The sequence below is a fragment of the Aquarana catesbeiana genome, linkage group LG01 (genome assembly GCF_042186555.1).
Source record: "Aquarana catesbeiana isolate 2022-GZ linkage group LG01, ASM4218655v1, whole genome shotgun sequence".
NCBI lineage: Eukaryota > Metazoa > Chordata > Amphibia > Anura > Ranidae > Aquarana > Aquarana catesbeiana.
The window spans coordinates 825144200-825167277 of record NC_133324.1 but is presented as its reverse complement, the minus strand read 5'-3'; the positions used below and the strand labels follow the sequence as shown (position 1 = coordinate 825167277).

The 23078-nt window shown below is 42.5% G+C and overlaps 1 protein-coding gene across 7 annotated transcripts in view; it reads right to left on the bottom strand.

The window, feature by feature from the left end:
• Positions 1 to 23078, bottom strand: part of FRYL (FRY like transcription coactivator) — a 460530-nt gene that overhangs the window by 148575 nt on the left and 288877 nt on the right. For all 7 annotated transcript variants that reach the window (XM_073608470.1, XM_073608466.1, XM_073608467.1 and 4 more), the window contains 3 exons: positions 21577 to 21630; positions 7685 to 7824; positions 3779 to 3875 (listed from right to left, as the gene is read on the bottom strand). In XM_073608470.1, the coding sequence (XP_073464571.1) occupies positions 3779 to 3875; positions 7685 to 7824; positions 21577 to 21630 (291 nt within the window). The remainder of the gene's footprint in view (positions 1 to 3778; positions 3876 to 7684; positions 7825 to 21576; positions 21631 to 23078) is intronic.

The window sequence follows — 23078 nt, the reverse complement described above, 5'->3', positions numbered from 1 at the left end:
AAGTGGTCACTGTAAAAAGCCAATGGTAGGTGAGCAAGACATTTCCCATCCTGCAGCCATGCATATACAAGGTATACATTTGACTGCAGGGCGAGGAATGCCTCATTCACTCTGTACAGCAGGAGATTCCTGGTGGATTTGGACTAGAATCTGAACATGCTTGAGCTTATTCCCTGGAGATCAGGTGGGTTTAGACTAGAATCTGAACACACCTGAGCTTATCCCTGGTACTCAGGTGGGTTTGAACTAGAATATGAACACACCTGAGCTTATCCCTGGTACTCAGGTGGGTTTGAACTAGAATCTGAACACGCCTGAGCTTATCCCCGAAACTCAGGTGGGTTAGGACTAGAATCTGAATATGCTTGAGCTTATCCCAGGAACTCAGGTGGGTTTGGGCATGAATCTGAACACGCCTGAGCTTATCCCTGGAACTCAGGTGGATTTGGACTAGAATCTGAACACGTAATTTCACACAGTCACTAAGGCCTCCTTCACACATGCGGATCACTTGTCCATTTTTCATCCATCCGTTGATGGATGAAAACAGACATCAATGCATCTCTATGGAAAAATGGATCTAAACGGATGGGTATCCATTTACATCAGTGTACATCCACATCCGTCAACATCTGCTTTGTTTTTTTGGAACAGAACAAAGCCCTATTTTTCTTCGGTTAAAAAAAAACATAACGGATGAAAAACAGATGTAAATGGACAAACAATCCATTTTTTGCATTGGTAGTGGATGTCAAAAAACTGATGAGCATCTGATGAGAAATTGATGAGGTACTGGATGAAAAACTGATAAAAAACTTCTTCGAAAAAACGTGGCTGAACTGATAAAAATGAACCGCATGTGTGAAAGGGGCCTAAGAATTCTCTCATTGATGACTAATTTACAATTTGTCTACAAAAGAACATTCTTGTAATAATGCAAAAGTCTTAAAAAATCTGTAAAATAGGAAGCACTGGAATAACAAATCAAAATATGTGTAGACCGAAATGACTTTATACTACAAGCGTACATAATGAATGCTGTGTTCAGGAAACATTTTGTGCCACAGTTATCAAATTTAAAAAAAAACAATAGCCAAAAAAACCCTTTTTAAGTCACATTTGGTATTTTTGGACAATAAGTGGGACCCTCATCTACTGTCAGCCATACCCGGTTTGAATCTCGGCTGATTCAGCAGGTAGAAGACAACTGCTTATTCCCGGTCAGCACTGTCTCAGTTGATGGGGTAGTGTGCAAATTTCTTTCCTGCAACCGATGGAAGAAATTTGCACTGTGTATGGCCAGCCTATGTAGAATTCTTACAAGGTGTTTGATCCCCTGTTAATTTTGTACGTTTGCCAACTGACAATGATCAGTCTGTAATTTTAATGGTAGGTTAACTTTTAACAAAAAAAATCCAGAAAAGCACATTTCAAAAAAGTTATAAATTGATTTGCATTTTAATGAGTGAACTAAGTAATTGACCCCTTTGCAAAACATGACTTAGTACTTGGTGGCAAAATCCTTGTTGACAAGCAGATAGGTCAGATGTTTCTTGTAGTTGGCCAACAGGTTTGCACACATCTCAGGGGGGATTTTGTCCCACTCCTCTTTGCAGATCCTAAGGTTTAAAGATAAGGTTGATATGTTTGGTATCTCAAACCGTCAGCTCCCTCCACATATTTTCTATGGGATTAAGATCTGGAGACTGGCTAGGTCACTCCAGGACCTTAATGTGCTTTCTCTTGAGCCACTCCTTTGTTGCCTTGTCCATGTGTTTTGAGTCATTGTCATGATGGAATAGCCATCCATGACCCATTTTCAATGCCCTGGCTGAGGGAAGGAGGTTCTCACCCAAGATTTGACGGTACATGGCCCAACCTGTCCCCTTAGCAAAAAACACCCCCAAAGCATAATGTTTCCACCTCTATGTTTGACGGTGGGGATGGTTTTCTTGGGGTCATAGGCAGCATTCCTCCTCCATACATGGCGAGTTGAGTTGATGCCAATGAGCTTGATTTTAGTCTCAACTGACCACAAAATTTTCACCCAATTCTCCTCTGAATCATTCAGATGTTCATTGGCAAACTTCAGATGGGCCTGTATATGTGCTTTCTTGAGTAGGGGGACCTTGCGGGCGCTGCAGGATTTCAGTCTTTCACGGTGTAGTGTGTTACCAATTGTTTTCTTGGTGACTATGGTTCTAGCTGCCTTGAGATCATTCTCTTTGTAGTTCTGGGCTGATTCCTCACCGTTCTCATGATCACTGAAACTTGAAACCCCATGAGGTGAGATCTTGCATGGAGCCCCAGACTGAGGGAGACCGACAGTTATTTGGGGTTTCTTAAATTTGCGAATAATCGCACCAACTGTTGTCACCCTCTAACCAAGCTGCTTGGCGATGGTCTTGTAGCCCATTCTAGCCTTGTGTAGGTCTACAATCTTGTCCCTGACATCCTTGGACAGCTCTTTGGCCATGGTGGAGAGATTAGAATCTGATTGATTGCTTCTGTGGACAGGTGTCTTTTATACAGATAACAAGCTAAGATGAGGAGCACTCCCTTTAAGAGAGTGCTCCCAATCTCAGCTTGTTACCTGTATAGAAGACACAGAAAAGTACATAGAACCCCCAAACATTATATATGTTTTTTTTTTTTTAGCAAATATCCTAGCAAATACAATGCTGGTCGTTGCAACTTTTTATCTCACACGGTATTTGCGCAGCAATTTTTCGAACACTTTTTTTTTGGAAAAAAAAAAAAAACATTAAAGTTAGCCCAATTTTTTTGCATAATGTGAAAGATGAAGTTACGCCAAGTAAATAGATACCTAACATGTCACGCTTCAAAATTGCACACGCTCGTGGAATGGTGCCAAACTTCTGTACTTAAAAATCCCCATAGGCGACATTTTACATTTTTTTACTGGTTAGATGTTTTGAGTTACAGAGGAGGTCTAGGGCTAGAATTATTGCTCTTGCTCTAACGTTCGCGGCGATACCTCACGTGTGGTTTGAACACAGTTTTCATATGTGGGCCGGACTTACGTATGCGTTCGCTATTGCGTGCGAGCGCACAGGGACAGGGGCGCTAATACATTTTTTTTTTTGTTAATTTTACTTTTCTTTTTTTAGTTTGACACTTTAAAAATTTGATCACTTTTATTCCTATTACAAGGAATGTAAACATCCCTTGGTAATAGGAATATGGCATGATCGGTCCTCTTTACAGTGAGATATGGGGTCAATAAGACCCCACATCTCACCTCTAGGCTGGGAAGCCTGAAATGAAAAAAAAAAAAATAAATGATCTCGGCTTCCCAGCCGAGGTGGCGCCATTTGCTTGACTTGACATAAGATCGCGCTCGGCCTCTGAACGATCATAGAGACTCCGGCGACCATCTGGTCCACCAGAAATCTCTATGGTAAACATCTGGGGCCGGCGGATCCGTTCTCTGACTCGCTGATGGAAGTGGTGAGTTGGTAGAAGCACTGGAGGGTGGCGGTAGGGGGGGACGTCCCCTCTCGTCCCTGTAAGAACGATCAAGCGGCGGAACAGCCGCTATGATCGTTCTTAAGGTGTAGGGAATCTCCGTCTCAAAAAGACAATATCTGAATGATGCCTGTAGCTGCAGGCATCATTCAAATATACCCGCACAAATTCAAGGACGTCATATGACGTACCTTGGGCGGGAAGTGGTTAATTGCGCATGCAAGGATACCAACACAGCACACATAGTACAATGCAAAAAATGGACTGGAGTAGATAAGCTAGATCTTACCTGCTTTAGGACCTCTACTAAAACTAAACAAAAAATAAAATCTACAGCCAGGTCTCGCCTTTCAAGTAAGTAGTCTCGCTCTCGCTGCTGCTCATCCCTGGAAGACAAAAGAATAACAATTAAAAATTTTTATAGCCTCCATTTATTTGACATTTGCCATGGCTTACAACAAAGGGTCACATTGTCCATTCATGATGCAGAAGACACTTGGACTGAAATCATCAGCTGTGTTTTATTGTGCACATGCACATCAAGTAGTGTCCAATGTCTGATTTAGCTCTACAGAGTTTTGTGGTAGAATGAAACGAACTTTACCATAATTTCAGCAGTGCGATATGTGGATGCAAACCTGGAGTTTATCATATAAGCAAGTAAAACTTTATTTCAAAGTGTACCATAAAATTTTAATTAAAGCCTATCTCCAGGGAAAAAAAATTAAAAATTCCCATGCAGTGGGGCTTGTGCCCGCACTGCAGGGATTAACTCTTAGTTTTTGTTTAGGGGAAAGGAGACTTACTTACCTAATCCTCAAATCCCCAATACACTGGTCTGGCCCCGTGCTCCAGCAGTCTTGAATTGTGGACTGTTCCTGACATCAAGCTCAGAGCAGGCTCCATAGTTCAGGAACAGTCCACCATTGAACCGTGGAGGAGCGATGTTTTCCGATCAAACGAAGGATTGGGTGAGTATATGCTTTCTCCTCAGCCTGAGACAAAACAAGCAGTTATCTCCTGCAGTGCAGGCCCTGCCCCACTGCATTTGAACACTTTTTTTTTGCCCAGAGTTGAGCTTTAAAAACAAATCTCCAGACGAGCTGCATTTTAAGAAAATGATCGACTAGAACAGTAAATAAATATGAATGAAAAATTCCATTAAAATGGTAGTAAACGCTGTTTTACCTATTCGAAGGCTTACCTGTAGGTACTGTGAATATCTCAAACTTACACCGTTTAGGAGACAGAGTGCATGCAGCTGGTGACGGCACTGTATTGCTGGACCTTCAGAGCCTGAGCTGTAAACGTCGGCTCCGGCACCCATGCGTGGGAGTGACGTCATTATGCCCCCGGCAGCAACGCACCCAGAAGGAAGACTGGGGGCAGATGGAAGCCCTCTCAGCTGTGACAACGTGGTGCTGGAGGGCATCGTTTTGAGGAAAGTCTCTCATAATGCGATGCATACTAGCACATTATGACATTGCCTTGTAGGGAATTATTATTATTTTTTTTTCTTCAAATGGGGTTTACTACCGCTTTAAAGTAATGGTGTGAAGCACAGGGTCACCTGTACACCAAGTCCATCTGCTAAAAGAGGAGGCAACATACTTATCCATATCGCTTATCTGTGCTATTTCCTCCTGAGAGTGCACAATACCTGCTCACCATTAGATGCTGTAGTTCCTCCTGCTGGCTCAGACATCACTGCATAAACTTCAAAGCCAGTGAAAAGGAACCACTGTGTGCAATAGGGAGACAGTGATTTGACTCATCTGATCGGTCAAATACTTTCAGTGGGATGGGAGCAGGGAAGCGATGGCATTTGAAGATACTGGCCACTGGAAAGATAAATTGGCTTTTTTTTTTTGCAGATGGGTGATTGATGTAGACGTGATTAGCTACTGACAGGGCCCTTTCAAGCATGAAACAGGGCCTTTAATCAAATGGTCAGCAATTTCGGAGTTTTTCCATTTTGGCCACTGGCCAAATGATAACTATCTGGATAATAATTGGGCACATGACAATCTTTCATAAATGATTGATTTATATTGCAATCAATCTCTCCTGATAGAATTTGATTGGTATGACACGTAGGCAAAAGGATTTTGATTGTATCTCTGTTTTCACCAATCTTATAATCTGTAAATTATTTGGAACCAAGGCTGTGTGTGCTATATGTTCATGTCCCTGTATATCAGTATACATAACAAATTTCCATTAAGTAGCCATGGACTTTTCGTGGAACATATAGATACAACATGAATACTATATTACCGTATTTATCGGCGTATAACACGCACCCCAAGTTTAGGAGGGAATTTTAAGGAAAAAAACTTTTAGGAGGAAAGTTTAAGGAAAAAAAATTACATTTAAATGCCCATCAATGCAGCCTTATCAGTGTCCATCTGCAGACTTGTCAGTGAAGCATTGTCAGTGTCCAGCTGTAACCTTGTCCATCGTTGCAGCCTTGTCAGTGTCCATCATTGCAGCCTTGTCAGTGTCCATCATTGCAGCCTTGTCAGTGTCCATCATTGCAGCCTTGCCAGTGCCCATCATTGCAGCCTTGCCAGTGCCCATCATTGCAGCCTTGCCAGTGCCCATCATTGCAGCCTTGTCAGCGTCCATCATTGCAGTCTTGTCAGTGTACATCATTGCAGCCTTGTCAGTGTACATCATTGCAGCCTTGTCAGTGTACATCATTGCAGCCTTGCCCCTGTGTCAGTTTTACTTGTCAGTACACTGAACTCCCGTTTAAAAATGGCGCCGCTGTTCTCGGTGGCTCTCGGCGGCTTTCGGCTGCTCACGCGGGACTGCAAGAGTCGCCGAAAGCCGCCAAGAACGGCCAAAAGCGTCCGAGAGCCGCAGAGAGGCCCACAATCGGCGGGGGATCGGCGTATAACACGCACCCACGATTGTCCCCTGATTTTAAGGGGAAAAAAGTGCGTGTTATACGCCAATATATAAAAACACTATTTTATTTGTGTCAATTAAAAGATCACAATAAGAATTATGTCTGTTTGGGGTTTACATAATAAACAGATCCAAGACAATCCGCATGTAAACTCAATGAGTTTCGATGATCTTCCTCAGGAGTACATGCGAATCAAATCAATGCGATGGAACCCACAACTGATCTTTTAAAAACAACAAAAAACAACACAATCCGCTGGACAACAAATCAGGTGAAGTCTTTTTTCCCATAGGGGTGTATCTTGGTATAGGAGGAAAGTCACAATTTTTTATATCTGGTCTCAAGGATAAGAGTGAACCCGAGATCTAATCACCAAAGTCCTCTCCATGGTGTTAGAGCTACATGGATGGTGGTATAACTCCATATATCATCCCTTTACGAAATTAGAAATCCCTTATGGCTTAAAACATTTGCAAGGACTCCCGGCCTGTAACCATATTACATTGGTGGATTTGGTGGGGTTATTTATAACTATAGGATTTATTTACTTTTTTCATTGTTCATAACAGGTCAAACTGGGGAGTCCTTGCTGCTGTTTTGAGCCATAAGGGATTTCTAATTACATAAAGGAATGATATATGGAGATATATGACTGTCCATGTAGCTCTAACAACATAGAAAAGACTTTGCTGACTAGATCTCGGGTATATTCTTATCCTTGAGACCACACTGATTGAAAAACTGTGGCTCTACACCCCTATGGGAGAAAAAAACTTCACCTGATGTGTTGTCCAGCTGATTTCTTGTTTTCAAAGATCAACTATAGGTTCAATCGAATTGATTTGGTTCACATGTACTCCTGAAGATCATCGAAATACATGTGGATTGTCTTGGATCTGCACATTGTGTAAACACCCAAACAGACACAATTTTTATAGTGATTTTTTAATTGATACAAATAAAATAGTATTTATGTTATATCTATATGCTCCACAAAAAGTCCATTGCTACTTAATAGAATTTTGCTATATAATCTCATAATCTGAACAATCTAATTCATGAACAAAGCATCTCAGTGCTGAAGACCAATGGAAGATAATCAAGAAATTTCTACTAATTAGGTCTAAATGGATTGGAAGGGAAGTTATGCCTATTCAACGGTTTGACGATTGAATCATTTTTATCAAATTGATTATTGCCCATTGATCACATAATAAAATCGAGGTGTCCGATGTTGTTTTATGGGATTCCATTGTGTCATGAGAACCTTGTCATGCTTACCCTTTAGATTTTGTGCTCGAACGAGGTCTGTATTCATAGGATTCATCTTCAGTTCCATTTTGTCGTTTATACCAGTCAAACAAGGTGCGGAGTAATGAGGGGAGACAGTGCTCTGCTACGGAGCTCATACAACTGATCACCTGTCAACACAAACAGGAAAGAAAAACCATAGTGAATGGCCAGACAAATACATATCCTTAAACGTCCCATACATTGTAAAAGCTATACTAAATAAAAAGAATGGTCTGTTTAACCGGAGGTCACAGAGCGCCAAGATCAGGGTGTTGCCATGATGGTTTAATTCCATGTTAGCACAGCTTGTTTTAGTAGATAGCTCATAGTTTATCGGGCGATAAAAGAGTTTATCACAAAGTATACATGCTAATATTTATCTTTCACTTAACAGTTCCTTTTTCCAAAAATACAGTCACACATATGGCTTTATAATAGAATCAGGAAACCTAATGAAGCTCGCCTTCCCATGCAGTGCCCTACCCTCTGCTATAATATGTGAGCCTACAGGCATGTAGTTTGCTCTGGTGAATCAAGGTCTTCCTTCCAATGGCCAAAGTTAAAGTATATGTGAACCCTTTACCTTGTTAAACAACCCATTCAGTGTAAAATGAGTGTGCTGCATAAGAGGCTTGGAGAAGCAGAAACTACACTGATCTTCCCAGTGAATAGCTAAGCAGGAAAGAAGGGGGGGTTTCAGCACATGACTGATCATTGGAGGACATGCAGGTTGAGCTCCCAGCACAGCCAGAAAACTGACCATGCTGAAATAGGTGTGCTCTTATGTCTAGAGTGGTCAGTTTGAAATAGGAGAGATGGGGGACTGTCCTGCCAGGGTATTTAACACGAGGAAGGAAGCAATACAAAGAGAACAGGATACTCTTTAACACAAGTATATGGTATAACAACAGGCACATATCAGGAATGTAAAATGTTGGGTTAACATATTCTTTAATGGCAAGTGCTGGAGGACAAATGCCAGCATGCCTATTTACAACTTCCATGGTTCTCTGTATCAGGAGAGTCAACACTGGGCTCAAGCTGGCTCTCAAGCTGGCTATGTACATTACAATCCTAATGCCTCAGATACTATAGTTCACTGTCTACTGCAAAACACTACATGTTTACACTATGCCAATTTTCTACATACTGAATCCCTTGGCAAAAATCAAACAGGCGCTCATAGACCAGATATTTGATGTAAGTGAGCAGTGGTCTCCAAACTGAGGCCATGGGGCACTTGGCTTGCCTTTATCTAGCCCTTAGGGCACTATTCCACCAACTATCAATTGGGCACTATTCCACAAATTGACAGCATCGATGTGACACTATTTTTCCCATCAATACCAACAATGGGGCACTATTCCTTCCTTTCACACCAATGATGGGGCATGGTTTATGCCTACTGATGCCGGGGCATTTTCTGCTCCCACTGGTGAGTCTGGCCCCCCTAAAGTCTAAAGAACAGTAAAATGGCCCTTTGCTTAGAAAGTCTGGAGACCCCTGTTCTAGAAGACATTTCAGCTAGAGCTTGTACGGTCACAGTATAGCCCTGGCCCTTCCCACCAGCCACTGAACCCAACCATAAACGGTCTAACAGGAAGGTACAGGCGGCAGGAAAGTCCTGGACAAATCATTGAGATAATGCAAGTTTTGGATGCAAGTTCCCTTATATAGAAATAAGTAGTAGCTTGACTGGGAGGAAATTATAGTCACTAGGACACGATTGCCAGATACATGGAAAATATCCAGGAGTTGGGCTTTAAGGGTGCACTAATGGTTACAAAGCTTTGTTTTTTCATATCAGACTGGAGTTCATCTTTAACTAGTTCTAAGGCCCCTTTCACACTGGGGCGGTGGGGGCGTCGGCGGTACAACAGTGCTATTTTTAGCGCTGCTGTACCGTCGTTCTTGCAGCGGTATTCGGCCGCTAGCGGTGCGGTTTTACCCCCCGCTGGCGGCCGAAAAAGGGTTAAAATCCCTCGTACAGCGCGGCTATAGCCGCGGTATTGCCGCGGTATAGCCGCGCTGTCCCATTGATTTCAATGGGCAGGAGCGGGGAAGGAGCGGTGAATACACCGCTCCTTCCCCGCTCCAAAAAAGCGGTTTGCAGGACTTTTTTCACCGCCCTGCCTGCGCACCGCTTCAGTGTGAAAGCCCTCGGGCTTTCACACTGAACAAACAGCGGAGGCTGTTTAGGGGCGGTTTTCAGGCGGTATTTTTAGCGCAATACCGCCTGAAAACCGCTCCAGTGTGAAAGGGGTTCTGCAAAAAACTACTTCAGAAAGACTTGTGTAGCAGTGGGTGAGGCCTTTACAGTGAGAACATAAAATATGAAAATAAAAACAACAATCTATCCTTTGGCAAAAAAAGCTAAAGGCTCCATGCACACTGAAGTTCATAAATGTCCGTTTTTGGGAGTTTGGGCGTTTTTTTTTAACAGCCCATAAACTCCTCTCTATGTTATCCTATGTGTGCATGCCCACATGGACGTTTTTGGACATTTATCAGCGGTGGTGTTTATGGGCTGTTGTCTGAAAGCCCTAAGGCTCTATGCACACTGGAGCTCAAAAAAGCTTATTCTAGACGCAAGATTACTGGCAAAAAAACGCTGTTTGAAAAACGCTCTTTTAACAGCATTTTGTACTAGCGTTTATGCGCGTTTTTAGCGTTTATGGGCGTTTTTAATAAAAATACACAGAGGACACTCCAAAAGTCCCACAATGCATTCCCAAACTCCCACAATGCATTGGAAAAAAATAGAACGCCGATCGCGAATTAACGCGCATTTATGAGCGTTTATCGGTTTTTAGCTTTTTAGGTGATTGAAAAAACGGCACTCAGAGAACAGCCCACAAACTCCACTGCTGATAAAAGCTAAAAAACATCCATGTGTGCATGGACACATAGGATAACATAGAGTGGAGTTTATGGGCTGTTAAAAAAAAAACGCCCAAACTCCAAAAAACGGTCGTTTATGAGCTCCAGTGTGCTTGGAGCCTTAAATCGCGTTCAGGAGCTGTTTTTCTGACCACAAAAAAAAGCTTAAAAACGTTAAACGTGCATAAATGCTGATAAACGTCAATAAGTGCTCGAAAACGTGGCTCACCAGCGTTTATTGTTTTTGATCCATTGAAAAAAACAAAAAAAAATGTTTTCTTTACAAAAAAAAAAAAAAAACGCTAATAAACACTATTGCAAAAATGTTAAACAACGTTGAAAGACTCACTGCAAAGCTACTGGCGTTTTTATAACGTTATTTCAACGTCCAGTGTGCATGTAATGTAGCCTTAATGAAGAAAAGCCGAACAGTGAAAAAAGGGGTGCGTGTAATTAAATCAAGTCATGCTTGTATGTTCTGAGAGCTTTACCATTTTATTAGTAAACACCACATTATACATATGCCATACATAAAAATAAAATGATAGAATGGCTGAGGAAGGGTACATATACACACAACTGATGCTACCTACATTTTTACTGGATCAAATCCTCCACATACTTCCCCTGCTTATGAAGTATGCAATTACAAATACCGAGGGACGCACACAAGCACTTAAATATAATTTAAGCCCTTTGCCATGGTTGATGTATTGTGCTGTCCATTGCTAATGGAAGGGCCATGTACAGAATTAGGCCTCACGTACACTGCAGCTGCTAAACTCACGTTTAGGAGCAGTTAGGCGTTTTCTTCAGCAGCCTCTGAACTAAGGTGACCAGATTTTCAAAATGAAATACGGGGACATATTTTTTTTATTTTTTTGGCAAATGGTAAACTATTTGATAAGCATATTTTCCTCAAATGATATATGCAGTGTATGTGGTATATGTTTATGGAATTATTCTATGTTATATTAAAATTATTTCTCACATTTTGTCCATGAGATGAAAAAAGAAATACTTCTTACCACTGTCCAGAGCACTGTGTATATTACAGGCCTCCTCTCAGACCACCGTCCAGAGCACTGTGTACATTACAGGCCTCCTCTCATACCATCATCCAGAGCACTGTGTAGCCCCTCAGTCTGAACAATCCCCCCCCAGTCTGTACAATCCCCCCAGCCCAGTCTACAAAACCCCCCCAGTCAGCACAATCCCCCCCGAGTCTGCACAATCCCCCCCCAGTCAGCACAAACCCCCCCAAGTGAGCACATCCCCCCCAGTCAGCACAATCTCCCCCCCCCCCCCAGTCAGCACAATCCCCCCCCCCCCCCAGTCAGCACAATCCCTCCCCCAAGTGAGCACAACCCCCCAGTCTGCACAATCCCTCTCCCCCAATCTGCACAACCCCCCCCCCAGTCTGCACAATCCCCCCCCCCCCCCCGAGTCTGCACAATACATGCCAGTCAGCACAGCCTCCTCAGTCTGCACAATCTACCCCCAGTCTGCACAAACCCCCCCAATCTGCACAACCCCCCCCCCCCCCATTGTGCACAATCCTCCCCCCAAGTCTGCACAATCCCCCCCCCCAGTCTGCACGCAACCCCCCTAATCAGCACAATAGGGAGAACGGAATGAGAAGGGAAAGAAGAAAAAAAGTCTGGTGAGAGAGGAGAGCTGTTCATGGAGCTGATGGCTCACTCACCAATTATGCCTCCCCTCTCAGGCTGGTTTTCACAAGTAGGCTGAGCACAGTACATGCAGGAGGCTGGAGTGTGGGCGGGGTTGGGCAGACACCAATTCAAGGCGGATTGTCTGATTGGACAGGCGGCGGAGTGAGGGAGGAGCCAGATACTGCTGATGGGACGGGCAACAGGTGCTACAGCCTGACTCCCGGAGCTAAAATGCAGAAGCGCCTGAGACTTAGCAGCCGAGGGACAAAACCGGGGACATATTCAGTCCGGGGAGAGCGTCCCCAATCCGGGGACTGTCCCTGGAAAACGGGGACGTCTGGTCAGCCTACTCTGAACTCTCCTCTATGTCATCTTATACACGTACACTCAGTCGTTTACAGTAGGTTAGAGGCAGTTGAGGTTACAGGCATTTTTTTTAAAGCAGATAAATTGCGTTCAGGACTGTAGCTTACCCGTATTTCAAACGCCAAATGCTTGTAAACGCGTGTAAACGTTAAATACAGTGTTAAGCATTTTTTTATGGACATGTCAAAATCAATGGTTCCCTATGAGAGCCGCCTTAACCGATCCGATTTTCAGCCCATTGATTTCAATGGATGTCACATCACCACGATCCAACTTGTGGTGCAACTTGTGCTCTGAGGATCTTGAGGGGGAACCCCAGGCCAAAAAAAAAGGCGTGGGGTCCCCCCAAGATCCATACCAGGTCCTTATTCAAGCATGCAGCCTGCCAGGTCAGGAAAGAGTGGGGGGTGAGCGAGCAACCCCCCCACCACCTTCTGGACCATACCAGGCCACACGCCCACAGCACTTTTTTTTTTTTTTTGGTGTGGGGTTTCTTCTTAAAATCCACACCAGACCAAAGGGCCTAGGGTGCCTTCAGCCAAAATGAAAAAAAAAAAAAAAAAAACGGCGTGGGGTTCCCCTTCAGGATCCTCAGAGCACAAGTCGCACCACAAGTCGTATCCTGATGATCCGCCTAGGATGCGACTTCTATTTAAATCAATGGGCTGAAAGTTGGATCAGTTAAGACGGCTCTCATAGGGAACCAACGATTTTCAATAGAGGCAGAGAACTGCTGCTAAAATCTAAACGCGGCTAAAAGCGCATTAACACCAATGCAAAAAGCTACTAAAAGTGCATTTTTACAGCCACTTTTCCTGACGTTGGTAGTGGTTTTGCACCTCCCCTTTTCTAATACCCCGTGTACACGAGGCCTAAGGCTTTTAGGCAGTTACACTATACCTGAAGGGTTAGCTCGCCTTTTCAGAAAACATAAAAATGTGAACTAACATCAACCCTATACCCTCAGAATGTACACCTAAATGTACACCTATACCCAGACTATACCCTGGACAAATGGACTATAGAAACTAAATATCTAAACTAGAATATATAAATTTAATATAGATTAAGAATGTTAATTACCAACCTTTTAAAGTGTAGAAAGATTATAACTCTTGGGGCTGTAAGCACCGACTCAGAGAACACCATCCCCAATTGTTAAATATTTTATCAATAAGTATTTTTGTATATTTCTTTCCGAAAATATACTTAGGCTCCATGCACACTAATGTTTTTTTAAGCTCCTAGAAGCTGTTATTAGCATTTGTTTCTGCTTCTAGAAGCTAAATAGTGTTATCCTATGTGTCCATGCACACTACTTTAGGCTATTAGCAGTTTTTGAGCTTCAGCGTTTAGAAGCAGAAAAAGAACAAACGGTTTTTGTAGAGTTTCTCGGAGCGTTTTTCCAGCAGAAACGCTCCTAAACGCTACTAATAGAATAATAAAAGTGTTTACCCTCCCGAAAATCACCTCCTCATTGCCTCTAAAAATCGCTTACTTTATACATAGAGGGGCAACAAGACAGACAGATTGCATTCTGATTCATGCATCGCACCTGCATGCATGTACAATTCAGGCTGCACATGGAAGTCAGTGCAGCTGAGCCCCTGTCATTAATTTGAACATGCTGCATGTACACCCCTGCATGGAACATCTGCTGAAGAAAGCCCTTCACATGGGAGTATGGATGGGTACTTCCATGTAAACGAGGCTTAAGGGAAAAGTCAAGGCTTTTGAACTTGTGACCTGCATAATGCTCGGGTGTCCTAAAAAGTCAGCAACTACAAATAATGTAGCTGCTGACGTTTAAGAAATGGTTACTTACCAATGCCTGGAGTCCAGTGCTGTCGTCTTCTTACTGATGTAGGTCCCTGGCACGCCATCTAGAATATAGGAGCTGGATCTGGCTTCCCGACGAACGACAGCAGGCTCCCTACTACCCACTCCTGAGGTCACGTGGTGCTCTATGAATGGTCCTGCACCATCCTGGAACATGTGACATGTCCAAGGATGCTGCAGGAGGGGAGGGGGCAAGACAAGGTGTGACATTCTCACCTAAGGAATGTGAATGTGAGAGCAAGTCCAAAGACATGCTGGTAGGTTAATTGGCTTCTGTCCGAAATTGTCCCTAGTATATGAATGTGAGTTGGGGACCTTGGATTGTGGGCTCCTTGAGGGTAGGAACGATGTGAGTGAGCAATGTATGTCTGGAGCACTGCGTATATTGACGGCGCTATATGGGTACCTTAAATAAATAATGATATAATAGAGGAGCATCTTAATGAGACACAATGTACAGGAATAGGGACAATTGTAGACACTCACTCAGGTTGAACTGGATGGACTGGTGTCTTTATTCAACCTTACTAACGATAAAAAAAAAATTTAAGAAACAGTACTTGCTCTCTCCCCTCCAAAAAAAGCCTATTGGGGGGTGGGAGTGAACCAGAAGTACTTCACTTTTTGAGTGAAGTTCTGCTAAAACAAGTACTGAAGCTATTGATTTAGCATGATAGCCAGTGGTGCAGTGGATAGCACTTTCACCTAGCAGTAAGAAGGGTCGCTGGTTCGAATCCCACCCACGACACTACCTGCCTGGAGTTTGCATGTTCTCCCTGTGCCTGCATGGGTTTCCTCCGGGTACTCCGGTTTCCTCCCACACTCCAAAGACATGCTGGTAGGTTAATTGGATCCTGTCTAAATTGTCCCTAGTATGTATGAATGTGAGTTAGGGACCGTAGATTGTAAGCTCCTTGAGGGTAGGGACTGATGTGAATGTACAATGTATATGTAAAGCGCTGCGTAAATTGACGGCGCTATATAAGTACCTGAAATAAAATAAATAAATAAATAGCCAGGCAATTTCAGACAAAGTTCAGCTATGGCATATTTCCTCCTAAACCCCATTTGTGGTCAGAGAAGCATAAAACTCAATGTTAAAGGGCGCCTGCTCCTTCTACCTGTGATTAGTTCATCTTTCTTCTGTACTACAAGGCCAGATAAGGAGTCTGGTTAATCTCTTTATTACTTGAAGTTTCTGGCAGCAAATTCAACCAATGTTTTATTAGCACTCAAAATATAAAATGTTTAGAGGAAACAGTGTGAGCAGCCAGTCTGACAACTATCTTCCCTATTATTGCTTGCTCAGCTTGGCACCCTCTCTGCTCACAAAGCCATACCAAACACATCCAGCAGTTCTGGATGGGTAAGTTAATTAACAAAATGCAGGGCTCTTTGTTCAAGAAGCAAGAGCAATGAAATTCCTGAATTAACAATTATTGGCACCTGCAGACTGCTAATGGTCACAAGGCACGTGTCTGCATCTCTACACGTAAGCACTAAAGTATCCTTCAGTTTGAAAATACAAAATCTGAAGCCTTTTTTATGCAAGGTTAGAGGCATATGACTGGTCTAAGCAAAAACTTTTCCCCACCTATTAGGCTACATTCACACCAGCTATTTAGGCTGCGGCGAACTGCAGCGGCAGGAATCTTCAGATCTTTACCTGCGGTGATAGCTGCTGGATGCAATTTGCACTTCCCTAAATCACCATTGTGAATGTAGCCTTAAATGCATAACTGTTTAGTTCTCTGAAGCTTGGAGGGTGGATGTTATTATACAAAGTAGTCTAAATCACACCCTCGATAATAACTTCTATTGGTTCCTGTCCTTCCGGTGAATTAGAGAGGGGAACCATATACAGGAATGAAAATCGCTCAATTCCCCCTTTAACACAGTCACTGTTGACGGGGGAATCCTTCCCGCAGAGCCACTGTGTTCTTCAGGCGGGGGGGGGGGGGGGGGGGGCGGCGGCGCGCGGAGGAAGCCACTCTGGCTGGGAAAACACAGTGATTATTGCTAGCAGCTTTAACAGCCGCTAGCAATAATCGCATGTAAAATCGGACAGGCTGGTCGTACCCAAGTTTATCGATCAGTCAACTACCCAAGTCAGCCTGCCTATACATGTTTCAAATCTCAGCCGGTTCCAGCTGAGCCGCCAGAATTCTAATCATGTAAGGCTGGCTTAAGACGCTTTTTTAGTAGAAGTACGCCATGCCTCTATACAACAAATGCCGTTAGCTGTGAGAGGTTCTTGCACCTGTTGTGGACAGGTACATGAACCTGGGGCACTCACCGTGTATGGAGGTGGACTGAGGCCGGGATGTTTATACCAACACAACCGCCTCAGTGCAACCATGATTACTCCCCGCCGCTGCAGCGGTCACACAGGTAGAGCAGTGCCAGGGAGTTTTGTACCTGGTTGGCAAATTCTGAAAGAATTCAGACACTAGTTCCCCACCAGGTCCACTCCCCTTGTGTTTGACAGCAGGTAGTGACACCTTGCTGTTGGCTAAAAAAATTAATCCACTGCCTGAAGACAATCATAAAGAGAGAGAGTAGCTTCCCCATCAAGCTTCACCCACTGCAGCACCGCTGGTTGCGAGGAGGCTGTCAGCTAAGAAACTGTCAGCCTCCTTAACAACCAGTGACAGGGAAGGGATAGTGGCAGCAAATAAGTCACTCAACTACACTACGTACAGGCACAGGAACTTTGCCCGTCTCTGTACAACAACTTAGAGCTGGTCTTCATCATCTCCAGTTTCATTAGCTATGAATTGGAGGTAAATGTTTTTGAATTTGGTACATAAATAGCGCCACTTATTAAAATGGTGATATTAAGAACTACCTGAACGTATCGATAAAGTTACAGAAATGATTGGGCAGGATTTTTTTAATCTGGAACAGGCCATTTTAAAGTGCCCTAGCACAAGAAAAGTGTCGGCAGGGATTTTTTATTTTATTTTTTTTAATTCCCCCGACAGTGTCTAGGCCAGTGATGGCGAACCTTGGCACCCCAAATGTTTTGGAACTACATTTCCCCTGATGCTCCATTACACTGCAGAGTGCATGAGCATCATGGCAAATGTAGTTCCAAAACATCTGGAGTGCCAAGGTTCGCCATCACTGGTCTAGGCCTCCTCTAACTATTCAAAAGTAGAACTTGCTTCTGAACATTTATGAATTAAAAAAAAAAAAAAATAGTAAAGCTGGTCATAGACATAGCAATTTTCAGATAATTTTACAAAGTTTAATGCCCAAGTTGAGTTCCAATAGAGTTCTAAAAGTGCTGCAACACTTACATCCTCTCTAGGACTTCTCTGTACAAACTCACCACCCTTTCGATCCTGTGCCAGTTGTCTTCCACGTTGAATGACACCCAGAATCATTAAATCCAATTCCTAAGACCAGATATTGTTGGGAAATCCAACATTTTACAGTCACTGAAACAGGAATAGAGGGGAAACCTTCCAATAGGGACACATGTTCTGGTGACATCCCCCATATCTAGATATATTTACTATTACTTCCCACTGTGTCCTTAAGGCAAAAAATAAAGGAGCACCTTCGCAATGGGATATAGAATGCAGCAAAAAAAATTAAAAATTGTTCCCCACCTTTAAAAAGGAGAAATTCACCTTTTGTTACATGTTACACTGATATTCAGGATGTAAAATGTAACATGTTACAAATCCACTGAACTTATCCCTTCATCTGTTTTTGTTAGTTTTAAATAGTACAGAAGAAGGTATACAGAAGTGTACATATACTGCAACATTATTTAGGCATATTGTTACAATATAATAGTTGTCATCTATATAATAAAAAAAACAAAGTTTTCCTCTTTATGTACATGCAGTTCCTTAAGGTTATTATGATAAAAGAGGTTAGAACCTTGCAGCGCATTCATCCCTCATGGAAAGTACCTACACCCCTAGCCACAGTCATATATCAAGGAAAAAGAGGAATTATCATGGGACTTTTAAAGGTAATGATACAAATATGCAAACAATCTTGTGAAATGTATATTATGTATTTATTATTATTTCATTTTAAATGTTTTCACAAAAAATGTAAGACTATATAAAATGTAATATCCCCATCAAACTGTTACAAATGCCCTATCCATAATCCAACAGCTATTAAATTCAACTGATATGAGTTTAATTTTCTTCAGATAGAAAACTGATGGGGTTGAAGTGACATCTTGACGCATTTTGTGGATATAGACACTTCAATTTGATAAGTTAAGCCATCCATATTAAAACATCTGGTGGTGCCTCCCATGCGTGTACCTGACACTAGGGGGCTACTTCTCCCTTTATTTGCTGTTTGCAAGTATCCACTCTTCAAAGTGGAGATCAATTTGTTGTAGCTCCTCATTTTCCAATTCACGACAAAGCTTCTTAGATTTTCTTATGCAGTTGTTTGCCACTAATGTACTCCTCCCCAGAATCTGTAAACTTGGAAGCAGTAGTTGGTTTCCATATTAGGGTCCAAAATCTGAGCTCACACTTCTGACCCATAGGTCAGCTATCCCTGTGGTCTAGGTCAAGGTATCCACCAGGTGTCCGGAGGACTCACCAAAGCTCTCCTCAGGCTGGCATCCCTGGCATCTAACATTCTATATTCCAAAAAGTGTGAGCACAGATTTAGGATCCTCTCATGGAAAAGGTTTGTCTACTTTTTATTATAGAATACAATATTTTGATCTCTACTGTGAAGAGCGAATACTCATAGTAGCATGTTTCTAAGCAATTAGGATCACCTATGTAGGGAACACCACCTCTAAGTGCTCTTGAAGCTCCTCCTGTGGTTGGTCATGGATGGTCGGGTACACATGTATTGGAGGCACAACCAAATATTTTATTATGGCTGGCCTAAATGTTCACAAAGTGAGATATGTTACTTTGATGCTATCTGAAGAAAATGTAACTCCTAAACTGAATTTCCTGCTATCGGGTCATGGGATGGGGCATGCTGTAACAATGTGATGGGTAGATTGGGCCAGCCTTACATTATATTATGAAAAAAGTTTTAATGGAATATAAACAAACATTTCTCTTGTTCTCATATGTACTTCCTTTGCTACTTATAAGTTCGGCTCCATTCACACTTGTGCAATTGCTATGTGACTTTGGACACAAAGTCGCATGACAAGTCGCAGCCCACATATTTCAATAGAAGACATTCAAATCTGAGACTTAAAGTTGCAGCGACTTTAGAAAGGTCCCTGCACTACTTTGATGCCACTTGAGTGCCATAGAAGGCAAAGTAAACTCTTAAAAGTCATATAAAAATTGCATCTTAATCCAGAAAGCAGTGAAGTATGAGGGGGTGAGGGAAAAAGCACACCTCTAGCTCAACAGGTGAAAAGAAATATGAACGACCTCAGCCATGAGCTCCTCCTGAGCCCCACCTCTGATGCATTTCACCCCGCCTATTGTGGCTTAATCATCGGGATGTGGCACTATAACTGGTATAGGGTATTGTAAGTCACATCTTAATGTTATTAATGTGACAGTTTTGCAACAGCCAAAGTTGCATCCATCCAAAGTTGCATCAAAGTCGCAATGTAAAGTTGCAATGGAAATCACACAACTTTGGAGTCGCATAAGTGTGAATGGAGCCTTAAAGTGGTTGTAAACCCTTACAATCCACTTTTTGCTACAGGTAAGCCTATAATAAGGCTTACCTGTAGCTACCCCGGATATCTCCTAAACCTGCACGGTTTAGGAGATATCCCCTGCATGTGCCGACGTCATCGGCACATGCGCACGGAAGCAATGGCACGTACGTGCCGTTTGCTTCAGTGAGTGTGCCGTTACCGGCGGCTCCCGCGCGCATGTGCGGGAGTGACATCATTGTGGCTCCGGCCAATCACAGCCCCGGAGCCGCGATACCCGGAAGTAACACCGGGGAGAAATGTCACCGGCCGGTGCTGTGTTCGGGCACTGCAACGGGGGCTTCGATATCAGGTGAGTATTACATAATGATCTAGTATGCTATGTCTGTTTTTTTTCATGCAGGTTTACAACCACTTTAATGAACTGCTTGTCATTTGTCAAACACAGCAAGTAAAAAAAGTAATATTATCTGCCTCTACCAAACAATGACCATTCTCCCCCCACCCCCATCCTGCTATTACACTACATGCAGGCCTTCCTATACATACTTTTAATGGAATAATAATAAATATTTCCTTGGTAAAAGATATGAACTACTGTCTGTGCCCCAACAGAAAAGATCCTTCTCATCTGGGTCAGATGTGTTATCTGGACAGAAAATAAATTGGTGCCCGAGCAAACAATAAAATCTTGACAAATGTTCTAAACCTTCACCACTCGACTAGAAAGCATATTTTTATTGCAGTCAAATAGACAGAAAAGAGAAGAAGTCTCCCAAAAGGGAACACAGACAATAAAAAGTTAACAGAGGTTCTATTCCCTTTCCACTCGATCCAAAACCGAGACAAGAGGAAATGCAAAGGAAATCTGCTGCTTTGCCCAATAGGCCCTTTAACAATTACAATGATTTGGACCCTCTCCTCCGCTCATTTGACCTATACCATGACCCGCTGATGTTACTGAACCATGGAAAACTCACAATAGACGTGGCACACATAAAATGTCCTTTCTTCACAACTGCTTATGTGTAGCTAGGACATAATCCGCTCATAATGGGAAGCTGCTGAATCCTAAGAACAAAGTGACTAAATGCAGACACACAGAATAGACATAAAGATGGAGGTGATGGTGTGCATGGGATCTTTAGTAAATGTTACAGGCAGTTGCTATATAGGCAAGTCATATTTTTCAGGACAGATTTTGGAGGGCTTCTTACTCAATGAGGGAACATAAGAACATGCTCCAATGAGAAACAAAGTTTGTCTCTCAACTTGTCATTAGTTTATACTTTGGATATGGATCCCTCTCTCCCTTTTGGTAGCGTAGTGCAGCTTCCAGATGAGAAGTGCCATCCTGATCTAGTGGTGCATCTACAGAGAGATAGCGTCCAAAAGACGGAAATATGGCCCAAGCTGTAATAATGACAGCCACTGTAATGAACCAACAAATAAACAGCTGTCTTTTTGATTGCTTTACCAAACTTTACAAACCTTACCTGGTCAAACTGAAGATCTTCACCTCTTTGAAGTGACCGTGACAAGAGCTTCTCCTACAAAAAGAAACAGAATGTATTACTGTCAGCAGCAATGATGGGAAGAAATCACAAACACAAATTACACATTTGGCTAGGCACAGTAATGTATGATAAAACTTTTGTATACACGTTCAAAACAACACAGACCTACCTAATCTTAAAAACTGTAAGACGTACAAAAAAAAGACACATATAGACCTCTTACATGTGTCTGATGGCCAGAAAAGTATAATTTTAAGGACACGTTTTACTCAAATTTGATTGCCGCATGAAAATCGGCTGTTGCTGCAGCCCACTAATGGTGCGAAATTCGAACAAAAATTCTTAGATAAGGTTTTCGAAAGAAAATTCTTTCGAAATTCGACCTGTGTATGGCCAGCCTTAGGACCTTTGTTTTGAATTGATTTGAATAGTATAGCTGTATGGCAAAGTTGAGTGATGGGGATTTGTTAAAGGAGGAGAAGTTGAGCCAAAGCTCTTTCGGTCCTACTTCTCCTGTGGGTCAAAGGAGTACAGCTCAGCTGACCTCACTCAGCCAGTCCAGACTCTGAAGAGATCCTGACTTTAATGATCCACCCACATGTTTGGACCGGCAGCTGAGAGCCTGACCTGCTGCTAATGCCCCCTGTACAGCCCTGGAGGGGCAGAGCAGAGAGCCAGTGACTAACAGTCACTGACTCCCTGCTCACTGAAGACCGAAAACTGATTGGCAGTGTTTGATTGTTCGGTTCTTGGATTAGACACAGCAGAAGACAGGTGCAGCGTCAGATCAATTCTGCACCCACCTGAGTATAAATGTTTGTTTTTTTATATTCCCATTCTTCACTTTTAAATGCACTTCTAATGTACTGCCTATCCATCTGAATATCTTTTGGCAGTTAGAATTGGACCAGATGGGCAGTTAAATGTATGTGTAGTAAATTGACCTTCTCGTGTGCACCTCCTTTGCTACTTATAAATTAAAGAACTGCTCGTCCTTTTTTCAAAAACACAAATTGTAACTACTTCAACAACAACTATTTCCCCCCACACTCTCGTCTTGCTATTATGCTACATGCAGGCCTACTTATAGATACTGTGTGACCACATATGCATTATCTATTCCTGAACACACATGATAACACTATCCTCACAATAGCATATGTACAACTTTCCCCAAACAGGCTGGAAGAAAATGAAGAGTTATATAAAAAAAACATATCCAACCATCAGAGAGCAAACACACATACAAAAGGATGAAACACACAGCACAAACTACCCAAGAGGCTCCAAATGTGCCTGGACATTAATACTAGCAGTTATTGATGATGTTATATATTATCAATAGAGATATAAGACAAGAATGGCTTCATGCAATGAAAAATTCAATGGCCTATAAATTAAATCATGATAAACCAATAGGCTTTTATGTATGTATCTTATGCTGCTCCAATGTTGCTTTTATAGCAATTCCAATACATCGT